The 17,588-nt window shown below is 31.7% G+C and overlaps 3 protein-coding genes across 6 annotated transcripts; 1 reads left to right on the top strand and 2 right to left on the bottom strand.

Annotated features, from left to right (window-relative positions):
- Positions 1-6,468: 6,468 nt before the first annotated feature.
- Positions 6,469-10,409, bottom strand: LOC115452727 (V-type proton ATPase subunit D-like). The gene is made up of 6 exons (XM_030181326.2): positions 10,250-10,409; positions 10,032-10,149; positions 8,489-8,636; positions 8,001-8,216; positions 7,616-7,746; positions 6,469-7,397 (listed from the first exon to the last, which is right to left on the bottom strand). The coding sequence occupies exons 1-6, from the start codon at positions 10,288-10,290 to the stop codon at positions 7,311-7,313; spliced, it is 741 nt and encodes a 246-aa protein (XP_030037186.1). The 5' UTR covers positions 10,291-10,409; the 3' UTR covers positions 6,469-7,310.
- A 222-nt stretch (positions 10,410-10,631) lies between these two features.
- On the top strand, positions 10,632-14,251 carry LOC115452747 (zinc finger protein 675-like). 4 transcript variants are annotated; one of them, XM_037437359.1, is made up of 4 exons: positions 10,632-10,904; positions 11,275-11,681; positions 11,935-12,395; positions 12,712-13,065. In XM_037437359.1, exons 1-4 carry the CDS (start codon positions 10,884-10,886, stop codon positions 12,945-12,947), a joined length of 1,125 nt encoding a protein of 374 aa, XP_037293256.1. In that variant the 5' UTR covers positions 10,632-10,883; the 3' UTR covers positions 12,948-13,065. The 4 variants fall into 4 exon arrangements, with proteins under 4 accessions (XP_037293256.1, XP_037293253.1, XP_037293254.1 ...); XM_037437356.1 differs by having other exon boundaries at positions 10,633-10,899; positions 12,712-14,251; XM_037437357.1 differs by having other exon boundaries at positions 10,634-10,899; positions 11,275-11,678.
- Positions 14,214-17,130, bottom strand: LOC115452736. Its single transcript, XM_030181338.2, has 6 exons — positions 16,708-17,130; positions 16,275-16,445; positions 15,673-15,838; positions 15,304-15,366; positions 14,600-14,840; positions 14,214-14,483 (listed from the first exon to the last, which is right to left on the bottom strand). Exons 1-6 carry the CDS (start codon positions 16,912-16,914, stop codon positions 14,432-14,434), a joined length of 900 nt encoding a protein of 299 aa, XP_030037198.2. The 5' UTR covers positions 16,915-17,130; the 3' UTR covers positions 14,214-14,431.
- Positions 17,131-17,588: the final 458 nt, after the last annotated feature.

The raw sequence follows: 17,588 nt of genomic DNA, 5'->3' as shown, positions 1-17,588 counted from the left end.
AGCCAACTAAATTTGAGTGAGAGATCAAAAGAAACTACAATGTCTAGTAGTCATCATTTATAACAAACATTTCGAAGCACGATTGATTTCAGAACTTAATTTATAACCGATGAAACTTTTTTACATTACAACAAAACCTTTTGCGCTAAGTATAGACCCACCGGGAACTCGAACCAGCAACTTAACGGTTCGCAATTGATGTCCTCGGGGCTAGATTAATGAGAGGGATTGATGCTGGCTATATTTACCAGTGAGTTACGCGGTAAAATTAAATTTGCGCGATATTACGCTACAGAAGATGAAGTATGACCTTCAACTAATTACTGCGTGGACGGTGGGTAATTTGAAGGTCACGGGGCACCTTAGCCAGTTAAAATAGTCAAATATCCACAATCTATATCAAACAAAGCAGTAGCGCCCGTGGTAAGTCTAAATTAATTATTCATATAACCAGGACTATCACAAAACCGTGTATCGAGCTCTCGCAAACGAATAAGATAGGTATTCATTAAGGTTCTCATAATATGCCAAGCCTAGCCAAGTTTAAATACTAAATTAAATGTTTGATTATTGTGAATGATTAGCCATATCTTGAAGAAATTGTAGACAAGTTCTCATTGTCTTAATCTTTATCAATTGACTTAGACCTACAGTGCAGAAGATTGGATTTGTGTAAATAACCTTTTCAATATAAGATACGTACTTGGACTGGGATTAACGAATATTTTTAATAATAATATTTCTATACTTAGAGAAAATAACTTAAAAAACGTATTTTACGAAATAAACTGAAGCAGAATTAACCGACAACTCTAAGCTCAATGTATTAATAAATAAGCAACCATCACGGGATTAGAACATAAAAGTTTGCAAATTATTGAAGAAATTCCGTTTTAAGATGCCATTGTTTCGTGAGAACCGCACTTTCGTACAAAATGGGCATTCCTTTTTATACGTGCCACAAAGAACGACATTTCTTAACAAATATAGGAGAACCTCTCTCGGTAATGTATTTTAGTACTTAAGTGCCGTATTCTTTCATGCTTGCTTAGCATAACACAATGTCTTTTATGAGATTATTAGAAATCATATTGTTTCCAATTTTCATTACATTTTATGGTAATACTTGATTTTTTTTAATGAACTTGATGCAATGTATGTTTGCGAGTTAAACATTAGTCGTATAATTTTATTATTATGATTAATAATCATGTTGATTTTTGTAAGGTTTCAGTTTAGCGAAACAATTATTTAAATTACTTTCGTAACAGTGATTATTTCTTTTAGGACGCTTAGTATTTCTGAATCAGTGTAACTATGCTATATTGGTCTTTGAAATATTAATGTTCTTTGTTACACATATAAAATGGCGGACATTTTGAATTAACGACGGATTTTCGCGATCGTCACAGCTAGAAGACAGCATAATTTGCACATATTGGCGTAAAATTGGGTGCTTGCTTTCCCAAGACGTTATGAATAAATAGTCCGCGGTGTCTTCCACACTAGTCTTATTTTCATAATATCGAAAGCCACGGCCGGGCTAGCCTAGTTTTGCATTTTAATAGTAAACGAGCTCAGAGCTCACGTTTGACCGCATCTCGTGTACAACTGCTCGGTCAAAGGTGGTTTGTACTGAGGAAATGTTCAAACATTATGCTACTTTTCGCTGTGGCTTACTCTTGATTTTCCATGTAAATGTAATGAACATTGCTAAGAAGTTGCAGTTTGCTATTAATTCCTGAAATAAAGTTAAACATGTAGTTCTTTTGTCATCTAATTTTTACATGATTAAGTAAATGCCAACAATTAATAAAAATTGCGTCTATTTTACTCTTTATAAGCTTAAGTAGTACAAAACTGTTTAAAACAAATATTATGTTTGTAGTGTAACAAATAAAAAAATGACGTGTTTGTTTAATAATAGATAGGTGAATAACGTTCTTCTATTAAGTTTCCGTATTTGATCACAACATAATAACAACCCTTAGACGAAACAATTACGTAATCCGAAAAAACTCTTAAATCCAAACGCCCATAGACACAAACAGACGATGTGACAAAAACCGGTCGTTACCGATTACGTCCGGTTTTTACACAGGTTTTGCCTCAAATCTATCTCGAGTCTCATTCCGTCAGTGATCGCTCTTGACGTTTACAGGGAACAACACTCCAAACACCCCCTGTGCCGCCTACCCCGCTCCCGCGCCCCCTACACACCCTATAGAAATATTCCTTTACTAAGAACGTCCATTTAAAGCAGAATTTCCTGGCAGTTTTCTGTTCTGCTAAATAAATTAAGCCGTAACGTATTGATAAAGCATTTGCAGATTATCTATGACTGACGTTTAGTAACAATCTTGTAGATATTACAACAGTTTTGTGACTAACATTGAGTTGTGTTGTTATATCATATTCTTTATCTCTTTCTGTCGACTATGCTTATAGAACTAGCTTTTGTTGACCTATAAAACCCCCCCATATTAGTTTTTCTTCAATATCTATAATGTACAAACATCGGCCTGTAACAATTATATTACATATAGAAATAAAAGTAAAGAACAGCTTATGTCTATACATATATTAAAAACTACCTACAGTAAATGGAATTGGGGTGTCAACTTTAAGTTTTGTAAGTGGTATTCGTATTTCTTCGTCTACCTGAAACTACATTTGTGTTAGCCTAACTTCCCATGAGATACGAAGTTGCAGTCACGGGCTAAAGTTATTTTATAATAAATTGTATTAAAAACATTACATAATACATAGGTATACATGTATTTATCAAATATGCATTTCTAATTTCACACTATTACTCAATCGATTGCATGTTGCGGAAAAAATGGAAAATTATATTATTTTAATGAAATAGAGATAAGAGATCAGATCGGATTATAGTAAAAACGTGATCGGTGACGTAGAAAAATGTTTTGAACGAAATTCACACAATTTTAACCGACTGAATTCAATGAACAATGTGAGACTAAAAGCAACGATTTATTATCCTTGTTGATCGCCTCTATAACTTAAATATCTATAAAAAATGTAATAATTTCTTATGTTTACGCGAATGTTAGACATTAAAATAAAACTATTTTACGGTTAATTATTTTTAATTATTATTATTACTTTTAACTTTTCGGATGACCTCAGTGCCCTCGTGACCACGAAGGCTGCAGTCTTCGAAATGTCAGGAGAATAATTTATTATAAAAAACCGCGACAAAGTCCCTAAAATTCATTTCAAATAGAAATTATTTTATTTATTTTTGCCAAAAATAATAGTTGTACCAATAAGTTAATCTTATAATATACTTAATACTATATCCCTAATTGCACTAATTACAGCTTGCAGAGAGAGCTAAACGAGGTAAGACCGGTATTTTAGGATTCATGATCACGGAATAACAAAGATACATAACATCTTATTATAAAATATAGAAATTGGTTTAAACATACACTCCACAGCAAAGAAGGAATATCGGCTCATTGATTTTGTGACCGCGCACTTGATCTGGGAATCGGGTTTGTCCTCGTTCGATCTCCAGGCAAGGTAACCAATAAAGTTTTTGATTCAATACATCTGATATGAAAATGTCTGTAAACCTGTGCCGCCAAGAATATATTGGCGTGACGCTTAAATATAGTAAGTAGTACATACATGCCATATGTAATAGAAAAGATTTGATAAAGTAGTCTATATTTCAAATCGACTGTAACACATTAATTCTTGCCAAATTTCATAATTCTAGCTGAAAAGAGTGTACCTTATGGGAAATGTGTGACATGAACGGTCATATATTTTGACCTAGTTGACTTAAAAGTTTGATTTTTTCGCAGCTAAAAGAAACCATAGGTCCAAGTGTTTCATATAAATTTCGACATGACGCTTCTAAGCATTCCTAAGAAAAAGGGTCTAGACAGACAGACAACAAAAGGATCCTAACCCTTATAGGATCCCATTTCAGGTAGGTACCTACAGAACCCTAAAAACTACCAATCCTTTGCCCATATCAAATCAATAGTCCACAGGTGAGGAATCGTTTGCTGAGACGAGGCTCCCATATTCGATCCCAGAGCACTGACTTTTCAATGTAAGATTTGCCAAGGAAAACAGTAAAAAACCGCGTACTTATATCAGATTTTTAAACATAAGTTAAGGTCGGAGTGGTTATAAATAGGCTATTAGCTTTACATCGTACATCTGTGTGCACAGCAGGGAAAACCTGGCTAATACATATGACCTCGGTCTTGGAGTTCCAGACGACAATGTCACCAACATTGCTAGTACTCTTTTATTCTAACAATAAAATGGCTGTCAGACCCGATGGTACATCAAAATTTACAAATCGATTAATGACAGAATTAGTTTCATTCTATGATCGGCTAAATTATACTAGAATAATACTCAACCGAACGAACATAATATATGGTGGATATTTCTTACGAAAATTGATCGCCGACGTTCGATACTTTTTATGATATAAAAGGCTACGGAGTAGACTCTACACAATATTTCAGCTAAATAATCGCAGCAAAAAGTTGAAAATCTGTATAGTTGATGGCGATAGCGCCGGCTTGTTCTACATTCATCGAGCAAAATACGCTCGGCGTCATAGTAAATGAAGTTGCAATAATTCACCCCCCGGTTACCGGATATGTGCCTTTCGTTGCTCGGATACTAACCGAATACTGTGGAAACTCGAATATATTTTTCGATAATGTTTTTTTCTGTGTTTACTTGTAAGATGGAAATAATTAGTTGAACATAAATATATAATGGAACCTACTTAAATGTCTAATTTCTGTGTCTAAAATTATTTGTAGATACAATTAAATGTCTAGACGGATACAAGAGTGACACCATTAATTCCAATAATCATGTTAGCTGCTTTGAATATTTCTAATTTAATAAAATTCTAATTTAAATAATTCCATCCATCATAGTTTATTTCGAAGACTTGATACCCGTAATATGTTGGCAGAAAAATTAATTGGAGTTTATTTTTTCTTCTGACCATGCGCAGCGTTTTATTCCTTAGTAGGGGCACGCCTAACAACCGATCCGGCGACTGGTTGGTAAACTAGTTGACAGAACGACCAAAGGGAGTTACAGTTGGGAATCAGATAATTTAGACGCTTAACTAATTGTTAAGAAGGGTCTCGATGTTTATAGCTCGCACCCGTTTCATAAAATATCTATATTCTAGATTAAGGAATTTTAAACTAATCGATTGTATACTAAAAAATCATTTTTATAAATTTATGCATTTTGTTATGGGACTGTCCTTTTTCTTAATGTGAAAATATTGACAACGTCGTTGTCACTACCGCTTCACAAATGCAACCGTACAAAAAAAATCGTAAAAGTTCACGAAAACCGAGATGCCGCTCATCAAGTTCTAGCCTGGACTCTAGCATGACTAGCGTGCGATCATCAAGCGTCAGTTCTGCAGGGAGCGATTACACCGCAAACACAAAATCGACAACACAATCAAATAAAACATACAAACGAATTAAAACTGGATTGAAAAGATCAGTACCCGCGGCTATAGTGTTATGGGCGTTCCACAAAATACCATCCAGGGAAGGTTTGACTTCGCGAAGAGTTATAAACTTCTTGAAAAAACATTATAAAATTGCTAGAGACCCAAGGAAAACTGGACTGAAGTTGGGCGCAATGCTGAGATGTGCCGTCGACTTTGGGTTGTTGGAGAAACGTCGGAACAAATACTTTTTAACTCCGGGGAATCGCTAGTTAACATGGTGCTGTGATTAGTGATATGTTTTTTATTTATTTTATTTGCAATAATCAATATGTATTGTTAAATCGTGTTCATTATTATCGCTCTACCTGATTATAATATGCTATGTTTTAAGTAAGAACTCATAAACGATCACTACACTCACTGAGACTAGGGCTTCTTCTAAATCTTCTTCTTCTTTCAATAAAATGGCTGCACCGTTTTATCAGTGATTTTGCCAATGTCGAGTGGGTAGGAGTTTAAGAGACTTTAGGTCATATGGAATCATCATATATCCTATTCGCACTGATGTATTATTGACTAAATTGCGGAGTTTTAAAATGAACCTCGATAGTGCTTAAAATTCACTCCAGTGAGTAGAGCGGGTTGCGACTTGTAACTATTTTATATCATAATCGTGCCTACGCCTTTTAATACCTTCAAATGATATCCCTAACTTGAAGCTTTCTTAATAATAAGCCATTGCCAAATAAAGAAAAAAAAATACAACTTTTATCAGGACAATAACTATTTACGCGCTAGCATTCGACATTCTATAAATCTCCATGCTCTCTCTTTATTCCAAGGTCTTCAACTGGATAGATCTTATACTTGTCTTATATTTTTTGCTGCGGTATCGTGGTCATAATGTATGTTGCAATATTTTACCATCAAAAATATTGTAATACTAATTTGATGTTTGAATTTTAAATTATACACCAATGCATTCAATAATAATATTTTAATATTTCGCTTCACAAACTTGTATTTACACGATTGCTTACTTAAATACATTTTAGTCATCAAACAACAAATAAACCATTAAATATTTAATAGATGTACTTAACTGATGTTATGCTACATACACGTTTTCGAAGCTGACGTATTAAAACTTGGTACGTGGAATGCTTACGTAAAACAATTTCTAAAAATCGAACTATCGAAGTGAAGTTAGCCACATAACAACATGCCGCCATCTTTCAACATGGCAACATTTTTAATCTATAAATATATTTTTCTTAACTATCCCAAAATAGTTATTAAATTCTATATTTCAAAGCCATTACATAGAAGGTATGAAGACCGTTTAATCTAAGCCTGTATTTCAAAAATTTTAACGTTTATTAGTATATCCTCTTGCAGCTCACTTCACACCGATGTACTTAGCGATTACCTGCCGTTGAATTTTAGACCGATCTACTGTGTAATAAGATATAATTTTGTGTAAATATTCAACAGCGGCAACAATACAGTATATACAACGCAATGAACACTGTAATATCATATTTTTGTGCAGTCAAGTTTGGTAAAAATACTGTAACTATATTAATTGTACCAACATTGACAGGAGATAATCACTTAACAATTTTCAATTCGAACACTTGGCGATCAGTTCTCCAACTCAAAAACAAATATGGCAACACTGGAACCTTGTAGACATCAAGGTCCAGCCTTTAAATATCCACATGTTTGTAATACTGTGTCCAACATTGGTTCCAAGGAGCACTTGACTGCACATCTACTAACAACAGGCTAAGTGTAAGAGGGGTGTCTACTCGGGCTGCATTTAGAACAGAAGGTCTTCGTCTCCTTCGTCCAGCAAGTTGGCGCTGTCGCGCAAGTCTTGCCCGGCGGCACGCAGCGCCGCTTTTTTCTGTAATATGAAAAAAAGTAATGATTTATATATGTTGCTTCAATGACAAGAAAGGTTATTATTAACAATAAAGTCAGTTGTTACATAGGACAAGATTACTTATAGGATATTATTAAAGAAAAAAGTATAAAAGGATGTTTATAGATAAATTGCAACGGATCAATCAAGTCCCAAAGTCAATAAAACTCAAACACTGTTGAGAAGATTATATAACTCACCGCCTCTGCTTTGTCCTTGATGATCTTCTTCTTATCCTGGATCTTCTTCAGCCGGTAGAACTCCTCACGCTCGAGCTCATCCAGCTCAGAGATGATGTAGGCCAATGTACGCTCCAGTCGGGGAATGATAACTATAACAAATGTGGGAATTATGTAACATGTAATATAAATAAAAATTGTATGATCATATTTGTTTGTCACAAATCATAATATAAAATATACCACAACCTGAAATATAATATTATATTCAATCTTGTATTTAATATTGAGTCCACATATAATATTTTTTTTGTAAATTTTGAACATCTTTGCTATGTTAGTATTAGAATTTTAAAAATATATTTTAAGTTACATAAAATAAGAAAATATATACATAACAACTAACCATGCTCAATAGCGTTGACACGTCTGTTTGTGATCTTGATGACCTCGTCGAGGGTCACGAACGACGTCTGCAGCGACGCCAACTCTACCAAAAGCTTGACAGCGCTCTGGAAGTTCTTCTTCAACTTGGCCAACTGCTGACCACCGCGGGCCAGACCCGCCAGCTCGTACGTGTCGGAGCCATCTTGGTAAGACTCGAAGATGGGGAGAGTGACACCTGGAAAAATATTGATGAGTTAAAAATGGAGATATAAACACACGTTTTGCTGGGCATATCAGTAATTTATTAACTGAAATGTATAACGAAATCAATAACTAAGTGCTTAAGTTTGTTAGAGAACAAACTGGCCACCAAGATTAACTTTAAAATGTTTTTTATAGATGCTTGGCAAAATTATTATAACCATTAATAAATTCATGATTTTGCCATAGTCTTGAAACTTTTGTCATTAAATAAATAAATGTCCAACTAAAATCAGTCAGTCTCACCAGCAACATTGTCTTTCTTGGAGCGGATCTTGATCTGAGCCTTGGTGACATTCTGCAGGACCACTTGGTTGAAGTCACCGGTAGTGAACTTGGCTTCGGCGAGAGAAAACGCAGCCTCCTTCATCACTTCACCCATAAGGGTTTTTGTCTATAGAAAAAAAACATTTTAACTGAAAATGTTATGAGAGTTACATAATCATAATTCATAAAATCAATTTGTCAACATGGTTATGGTTCATTGTGGATTTATTATAGAACATAAAAAAGTAAATTATTGTTGATGTAAGCAATACTCTGAAAAAACAGTGGTAGCCTAGCTGGAACTAGAATGCACAACATACAAACATTGAAAAACAACAGTCAAAGGATGTACTTTTAAATATTTAATTTTTTTATGTTTTCTTTCATATATTCCCAGTTTTAAGATAAATAAAGACATTATAAAGATACCTAGATAGCATATAAATCCTTTCAAGTGTATAGAATTTACCAAATGAATTAAAGCATAGTAGATGAAAGACCTAAAACTTCCCTTTGATAGAGGAGGCCAATGCCCAACAGTAGAACAGTATATTTTACACAGCTGATACCATTATTTTAAGTAAAATTTTACATGTAAAATGTTCTCCATTTAAGTTTATTCAATGTTTATTATGTCATCAATGTGACATACTATTTATTCATGATTGCTAAATTAGCAAATTATTATCTACTGTAAGCGAACAAATATTTAACCTTCGCTGTAAAGGGTATGATTTAAAATGTGATAGAATTAAAAGCTAGTAACTACTAGCTTTTTCACTCCTAAGTGTCCATGGAGAGCATATTATAAAAGTATAAGATGCTGTCCACTATGAACCTATTGTCTGCATTTTTTAATTTATCTACATATCTATTATATATATATATATATATATAGTCACATAACCAATAAAAAAATATTTTAATATTATTTTTTGTGATTATTCCAAAATAAAAAGATTTCTTATCAATGATATCCATTCAGCTAAAGATAAAAGCCCTCGGGAACATGAAAAGGGATTTGAGTGATCAAACATTCTTTTCCATTTTCAAAAAATATGCTAGTTAACCATTTTCTATTCACAACTGATATTATGCTATATGCTCCCACTTTATATTATAAAGAAAGAATTACCAATAACTTCTTTCAGAAGTTTTAATACAACCAAAATATTATAATTTCTAATACATAATATTGTCAGCTTATCATAACATGATTTTATAACAATTATTATTACCTCTTATCAAGTTATGGTGGCAGATAATAAAGAAAATTTCTATCATTTCTACAATTGCGCTGAAAAGATTCACATACGACGAATAAAATCGATTACAACACTATTTTCGCACTTCTATCATTAAATTTACCATTTGTCATATTTTATGAGTTTTTTTTTAGAAATAGAAAAATATGTAACTTGTAATGCCTTATACTTATCGCTAATTATATACAAGCCAAAATATGAAATAAATTGATCTCTATTCCGCATATTCCATACGTCAACTATATCAATGAACATACCTCGATGATTTTGCTGAGAATCAGACGGAACCTCACTTGGAGGGCGTCAGCCTTCTTCTTCAGGAGACCATGACCTTTCTGTGCTCCAGCCAGACGGCCCTTCATCAACATCTGAGCACTAAGAACCGAAAACCCATCTTTTAGAATAGATTCTCACTCCCAAAACTTCACATATAAATTTATAACAATGGAAAGGCAACGTGAAACAAAATACTTACCCCCGAGAAGGGAAAATGGCTAATCTATCTTTCCCAGACATTTTGATTTAGGAAATAATTGCTGTCTTATCCCAATTCAGGATTTTTTCACTCCCAAAACCTAAATCACCTGATGACAGCAGACAAGTGATAAAACTATTGTCTATGGTTGGTCTTGTGATCACTGATCGAATCGTTTTATTTACTTCAAGGCATCAGTGTGCAAAGAATTTGGAAAAAAATACGAATGTTTTATCTCACTCTTTAAGTGTTAAATATGCCATTACATTGTAATATTAATTAAATATTACAATATTAAATTGAATCTTTTTTTTTATTACAAATCCAAAGCGAAAATAATTATATTATTTTTCTTGAAATCACTAAAGTTATGAGTGTAGTGTTGGTGTAGTGTCAAAACAAAATGTCAAAATGCTGTCATAGTTGGAATAAAATTGTACATTTCTTGTATACAAATATTTGTATTTTTAACAAAATAAAACTCTTATCACTTTTTATTAGTACTTTCTAAAAGGCTGTACTGTAATATGAATGATAGAAATTCTTCTATATGTAGAATTTGCCTAAAAGACGGCGCAAGTCTGCCAATATTTGATAGTAAACATCAAGAAGACATTCATAGCAAGATTTCTTTATGCTTGAAGGAAAAAGTAATGTACTTACACATTTTAATCATTAAACTATTCTTTTCTTCGTTGTCTATAACTAGGGTTGAGTCTGGCTGATTTTAGGAACTAGTAATTCACTAATTTCTTAATGTTTTTTTTTCTTATACACTTATCACCGAATTACAATACATGCAAGCAGTTTGTATGATGGTAAGTATCATGACTGTCCATAAACAGTAGCCTTACAGAGACATACCACCTTATAAATATAATACTTGTTATGCTATTTGACAAATGGTTCCTGTATGGATTTATTATATGTTTCTCTCACAGAAAGCTGAAATCTGAAAATTACTGCTTAGAGCATAAACTAATAATAAACGCGTTAATGACGCAATAAAACTCATGATATTTCAGATTGAAGACACCGAAGGCTACCCACGCTGCATCTGCAATAAATGCAATGAGACACTTGATATTATCTGTGAGTTTATAAATAAATATAGAAACTCATGTAAAATTTTACAAGATGGTTTGCCTATTGTCAAAACAGAGAACACCAGATTTAGTGACACAGAGGATTATTGTAATGAAGCTGAGATTGAAATTGATGTAAAAAAATTAAAAACCGATCCACATATCTTGGACAATGAAACTCAAAAGCTGCTAGAACTCATCAAACCCTTACAAGTCACAATAAAAAAGATAAAACATGAATCAAAAGAAAAAACAACTAAAGAAAAGGCTCGAGCAGGAAGTAAAACAAATAAAATAGCATCTTCTATATTAGAAGGTGAATTTTCATGGACAGGAGAAAAATGGTGGTAATATTGATTTTGTAAATCATTTGGTAGTGTTTTTATAAAGTATCTATTTAATATATTGGTTTGAGTCCATATATAACAATTTATATTTAAAATATCTGATATTAATATTATCTTATCAAAACTTCTAAATAACATGATCTATACTCAAAATCTTAGGTTAAATAATTTAAACCTATAAATTATTCCTATACCCATATATAATTATTATTTCAAAATTTCCACCTTAATAATTTTTTGTTTTTCCTTTCAGTATAAAAACGAGTCAGGCTACATCCAAACTAGCAAACACGAAACGAAAAAGAGCAATACAACAAAAGGAAATAAAGAAAGTTGTAAAACCAATGAAAAAAAAACCCAATCCAGAAAAACTTTGTGATATATGTGGCAAAGTCTTTGTCAATTCCGATAAACTATTGGTTCATAAGAAGAAAGTGCATTTTAAAAATCCAGTAAAGTGTTCAAAATGTCCTAGAATTTTAGCATCAGAATATTATTTAGGGAGGCATATGAAAAGGAAACATGAGAGTCAACGAGATTTCATATGTTCAGCGTGTGGACGTGGGTTTGTCTTCAAAACTGAACTTTCAAGTCACTTCAGAAAAGTTCACGATAAGGAAATGAAACCACCAAAAGTGTTTGCTTGTAAATTTTGCGAGAAGACTTATAAATGTGCAAAATCTGTTATTGTTCATGAAAGATCTGCACATACAGGTAAATGTTTTTTTTTTCATGAAGTTTCATACACATCATAGGAATTAGTTATTATATTTTGATAAGTTACTATTTTAATATTTACTAATAGAGAAGGGACTATCATTATTACTTATTTTAGAAAATACACTGTTCTGTAGAGCTGATTTGATTTTTAATGAACATAAAGTAAATACTGTTGATTTATATTGCATTTGCTTGTAGCTTAGTCATCTCCTGACTAATCGCCATATATAAGTGTGGTAGTTGGCCTTATTCATTGTTAGTTAAAAGTGAATCCTTAAATCTACAAATAAATTTGACTGTATATTTCCAGGTCACAGGCCAGCTGAATGCAGTATATGTGGCTCGAGTTTCTTTCATGAAGACTATCTCAAAGAACACATGAGACTGCATACAGGTGAGACTCCATTCAAATGTCCAGTATGTGGACGGGGGTACGCTCAGCGAGGAAATATGAAAAGTCATCTCCGCATACACAGAATATCAGAGCTGGATGCCACTACATTGAGTAGAATAAGACCAAATTATTTGAAGTTGTTAAAGGTATAGTTTGGACTATATTTGTAAGTTTGTTGATAGATATTTTCAATGTTATTCTTGATTCAAGTTTGATGGGTGATTTTAATGGTTTATATGTTTTGTGATAGTGAAATTGTTTTAAGTTAACAAAAAATTATAGTCTAATCTTTTTAAATTCTAAATTTTCTCCACATACAGCTGTTTTTATATCTAAATTGTTAAAGGTTTGAATGAATGTTTATATTATGTCTCAAAGATGTTTGTTCTTACTTTGTGTCTTCCTAAGATTTTAAGTATTGTTTATAGCTGATTATAATCAATGATTCCAACAGCTGTCTTCAGAAAGTAGATCGATCAGAATATATATTTTTAGTATGCTTAAGTATGGTTTAGATTAGCAAGATTGGAGAAGTTAATTAAACAAGAATTTTTAATCATGTAAACAATCACTGTAACTGGACTTCTACAAATGTGGAAGCTTACCAGACATGCGGCATATCACATCTGTATAAAACTACTGAAATATTGCCACTAGCGCAAATGCATCGGGAAGTTCTTGCTCAAAATACTGCTGCAACTTACTAGTCTAAACATAGCAGTTAGAATTACAGATGACTTATTTAAATTTTTTTTTGTCAGGATCGATCTGAATATTGTGATTAGGGTTTTTGTTGTTTTGGGGATTCATCAATATTATTTTTTTTAGATAGGCATAACAAAATGTAGTAAACTTTCCAAAACTGTTATTCTATTGATTATTTTTTATAAATACTTATTTCTATACAAAAGGCTGTCAAGCTTCTCTTAGTTATAATGGTAATTGCTAATTCCCATGAACAATCGCAATTTTAAAGTAAAAAGAGGATGAATATCTTATTTTGGGTAAAGGGAAACATATTATTATTGATCCTTCAGAAATCTTATTGACTACATATACTGTAACAGCAAAGCTGTAATGTTAATGTGTGAGTTAATGGCTCACCCTTGTATAATTTATGAAATTGTGTAAAAATTTTCACTTCTATATTTTATATATTTTAATTGACAGATTCAAACATTGATTTGTTAACTAATAAATATGTACTAAAATTTATGTTCAGATAAACCAGATAGGGAATTTTTAAGTTTAAGAATAATTATTATACAACAAATGATAAAATGAGATACAGTTGTGATTCTATTGTCTTCGTATTTTTAAATGTAAGTTGTTATTTAATTGTGTGTACATAAGTTTGAGGGTACCTATAGTGCAATAAGGTTGAATTTTGTTAAAATTTAAATACAGAATTGTATTTCTTTTAAAAACAATATAATATTTCCAATTATTCATAAAACTTTGTTTCCTTTTTCTTACGCAATATATTTACATTATAAAATTAATGCTATATACAAAGATTATGCCACACCTCACCGATGAACATCGATAAGTGTACTGTTGTTAAAACTTTATTGCAACTATTTTGTTGTAATTAGATCCAGGTTTCAATTTGGGTAGACTTCTACAGCACTTCATTTCATAACATATTCGTAAACCGAAGGTTACCAGATCTATTTCGCTCCACCAATCTGGAAAAGGTAATGATACTAATTTTATGATGCAAAAGTCGGACAAAGAAATCTGAATTCCAATTCAGATCAATTCAAGAAATTAATGATATTCAAGTATAAAATGATTTACTCACTCTTTCAGGCAAGATGATATTTCTTTTAAGCATTTTAGTTTCTCCTCTTCTATATTTGTCATGTAATTAATTTTGTTCATTTCTAATTCCTTTAGTTTCAACTCATCTCCTTTTACCTTTAACTCTAATGCTCTCAATCTTAGCTCTTCTGTTTTTTGTTGCACTTTTTCTTTTTCTAATTCCATAGTTGTTCGTATTTTATACTCTTCCAGAGATATCTTCTTTCTTTTATAGGATTTTCCTGAAATATTTCAAAAATTATATGAATTTGAAGATATATTTGATTATTATTTTATTCTTATTATATTTCCATGCTAATAAATCATAATTACATGATATTTTATGCTGTACTTTATCAGAATTTTATATCTTTAGTAATAAACAGATTAAGCTTTTCACAAAGAATATTACACACACCCAACCAACATATAACCAACTACTTGGATTTTTATGATAGACCTTTTTTATTAATTCTTACATATTTAAAGTACTAATTTTATTTATTTTAATTAGTTACAAAAATAACATACTGAAAATATACCATCAAGATTTCAAAATGAATAAAGATAAGAGCCTCTCCTTAAAAAAATACCAAGTTACAAATATTTTATTTTTTACATAAATGGCTTAATATAGTTGTGTAACCTTTCTCTAGTTAAAAAAGATGACTTGAAAGTAATTTAATTTGAATAGAATGTTTTTACCTTTTATTTTGACTTTCTCTTCTTTGTAAGTGCCTGAAGAACAGTCTCCGGTATCATATTTGTCTGTAATAATAAAAAAATACATTTATGAAAAGGCAATAACTCATGTTAAAAAAAACAGCATCTTTATAGGAAAAAATCACATTATTGACTATCTATTCAATTATATATCAGACTGAACAAAGATGATTTACTTGAAAATATGCAACTGAAATCCAGAAATGTTTTTTAATTAATAAATTGTCCAAAAATTTTTACCTATCATTTTAAAATTGTAAAATTAAAACAATTAGGTAATTGGATGTTTAAATTTGTCAAGTTTGTACTCCCAGTTTAGATTATAATGAAGTTACACAAAAAACAACTCACCCTGTACATTTACACTGCAGAAATTAGTTTCATTATTTTCTACAAAGTGTTCAGTCTTGTCATCATCATTTGATGACATTCTCTCAACAATATAATCTTCAATTACAAAGTCTTGATTTTGTAATTCATCCACTGTATTGTCAACATCATCAGTTTTATCAACTAACTGAAAAAAAATATGTTTATCATTAATCATACTTAAAGTATATTCAAGAACTATTATCTTGTTTTTTTTATTGCTTTGAATAGTGAGACGAGCTTGCCATTCATTTCATGGTAAGCTATACAACCATCCATAAACTGTAGAATCACCATCCCACTTCTTGAATTACAAAGTATTGTTTGATATTCCACTGAGCTCCTGAGACATGAGATGTTAAATTTTATGTCCAGTAGTTACACTGGCTACAATGTCCTTCAAACCGGTACACAATAGTGACTACACAATGCTGCTTGGTAGCAGAAACATACATTGTGGTGGTACCTACCCAGGCAGACTCTCACATATAAGAGATCTACCACCAGGTTTGATCTATATGATCAAGTATTAAAAAATACAATTAAAAACAGATTTATTAATTGTTTTTTATTTTTTTCCTTACCATATCCAACTGGAGAGAGTCGGAGCTATCATCAAAAGGGTATTTAATCATTTTCAATAACCTTAACTCCAAATCGGTAAACGCTACGATTTTCTGTTCTACTTTGTATTTCTTTCTATGAAACAATATGTTTGCTTTTTTCTTGGTTTTGGTTTTCCAATCGGCCCACATCTAAAATGAATAAGATTTTTTTATCCAACCACTAGTACTTCAGTTACGGCAATGAGATTGAAATTATAAACACATTATGTTAACTGCAAAAATATTAATATTTATGTACATAAACTCTAAGGTAAGCTTTTTATAACGACAATGCATTGCCTAAGGAATACTAATTTCAGCCTTGCTCGCAACTTTTAGGTATCGGTTTTTAAATAAGGTACCTAGTTAAGTGCAATCAATTAATAAGATTAAAATCAAAAGCCACACGTACCTTGCACCATTGCCAAGTGTTTTTATAGACGCCACCGTTAACCGCATTCAGTTGTGTAGCAATCCGCTTCCAGAAGTTTTGCCGAGTGGTCTCTGTGTACAAAATTTTACCATCTTCTAGAACTCCGTCTTCACTTAAAAGATCTAAGAGTTTTTTCATTTGCGCTGGACCTACTCTTCCTACTCTGCTCATTATAGTAATTGTCATCAAATACTTCTTTTTAATATAAGTATGTCTTTGCCTGATAAAGCTATCTGCTATTTTTTTTCATAAAAACATTTAAGTTTCTTTTCTTATCTTATATATAAATATTATTTTGTTTTTTTATTAGTTTATCTACATCTCCATGACATGACCATGGAACGAAATTACACAGATGAGTGAGAAAGGCACATTCTATAGTTCTCTAGAGTGAAAGACATAACTCGATTTTCATGCTAATACATTGAAGTTTTGAAATCCACAACCTTTTTAAAAAAGTAAACAAATCTCATTTGACATATTGACTATAGTGTTGCGCATATTGATCGTAACTGTGCCCTGTATAATACAAAGTAACAGTCTGACACCGTGATAAAATATTATATATAAATATAATTGATATTTTCATTTTGTCACTTCTTCTCTCCTTTTAATTACTCAGCATAGTCCTTAAAAATGCAATCTTATATTTTATTTTCAAAAAATAAATCAATACGTTTGATTTTCGAATGTCTACGACTTCTCAAATGTTTATATCACAAGTTATGACTTATGAGCACACCAGTTTTGCAAAATGATATTTTTCACGCTGAATAATAAATGTATAGCAATAGGCGGCAACGTGTCTATCACAGACTACCTTTACTCGAGGAAGTATCAATATTTTCAAAATGTAAAAC

This window comes from Manduca sexta, chromosome 11 (assembly GCF_014839805.1).
Source record: "Manduca sexta isolate Smith_Timp_Sample1 chromosome 11, JHU_Msex_v1.0, whole genome shotgun sequence".
In the NCBI taxonomy this organism is placed as follows: Eukaryota; Metazoa; Arthropoda; class Insecta; order Lepidoptera; family Sphingidae; genus Manduca; species Manduca sexta.
The sequence above is the reverse complement of the archived record's forward strand: the minus strand, read 5'-3'. Positions and strand labels throughout refer to the sequence as shown.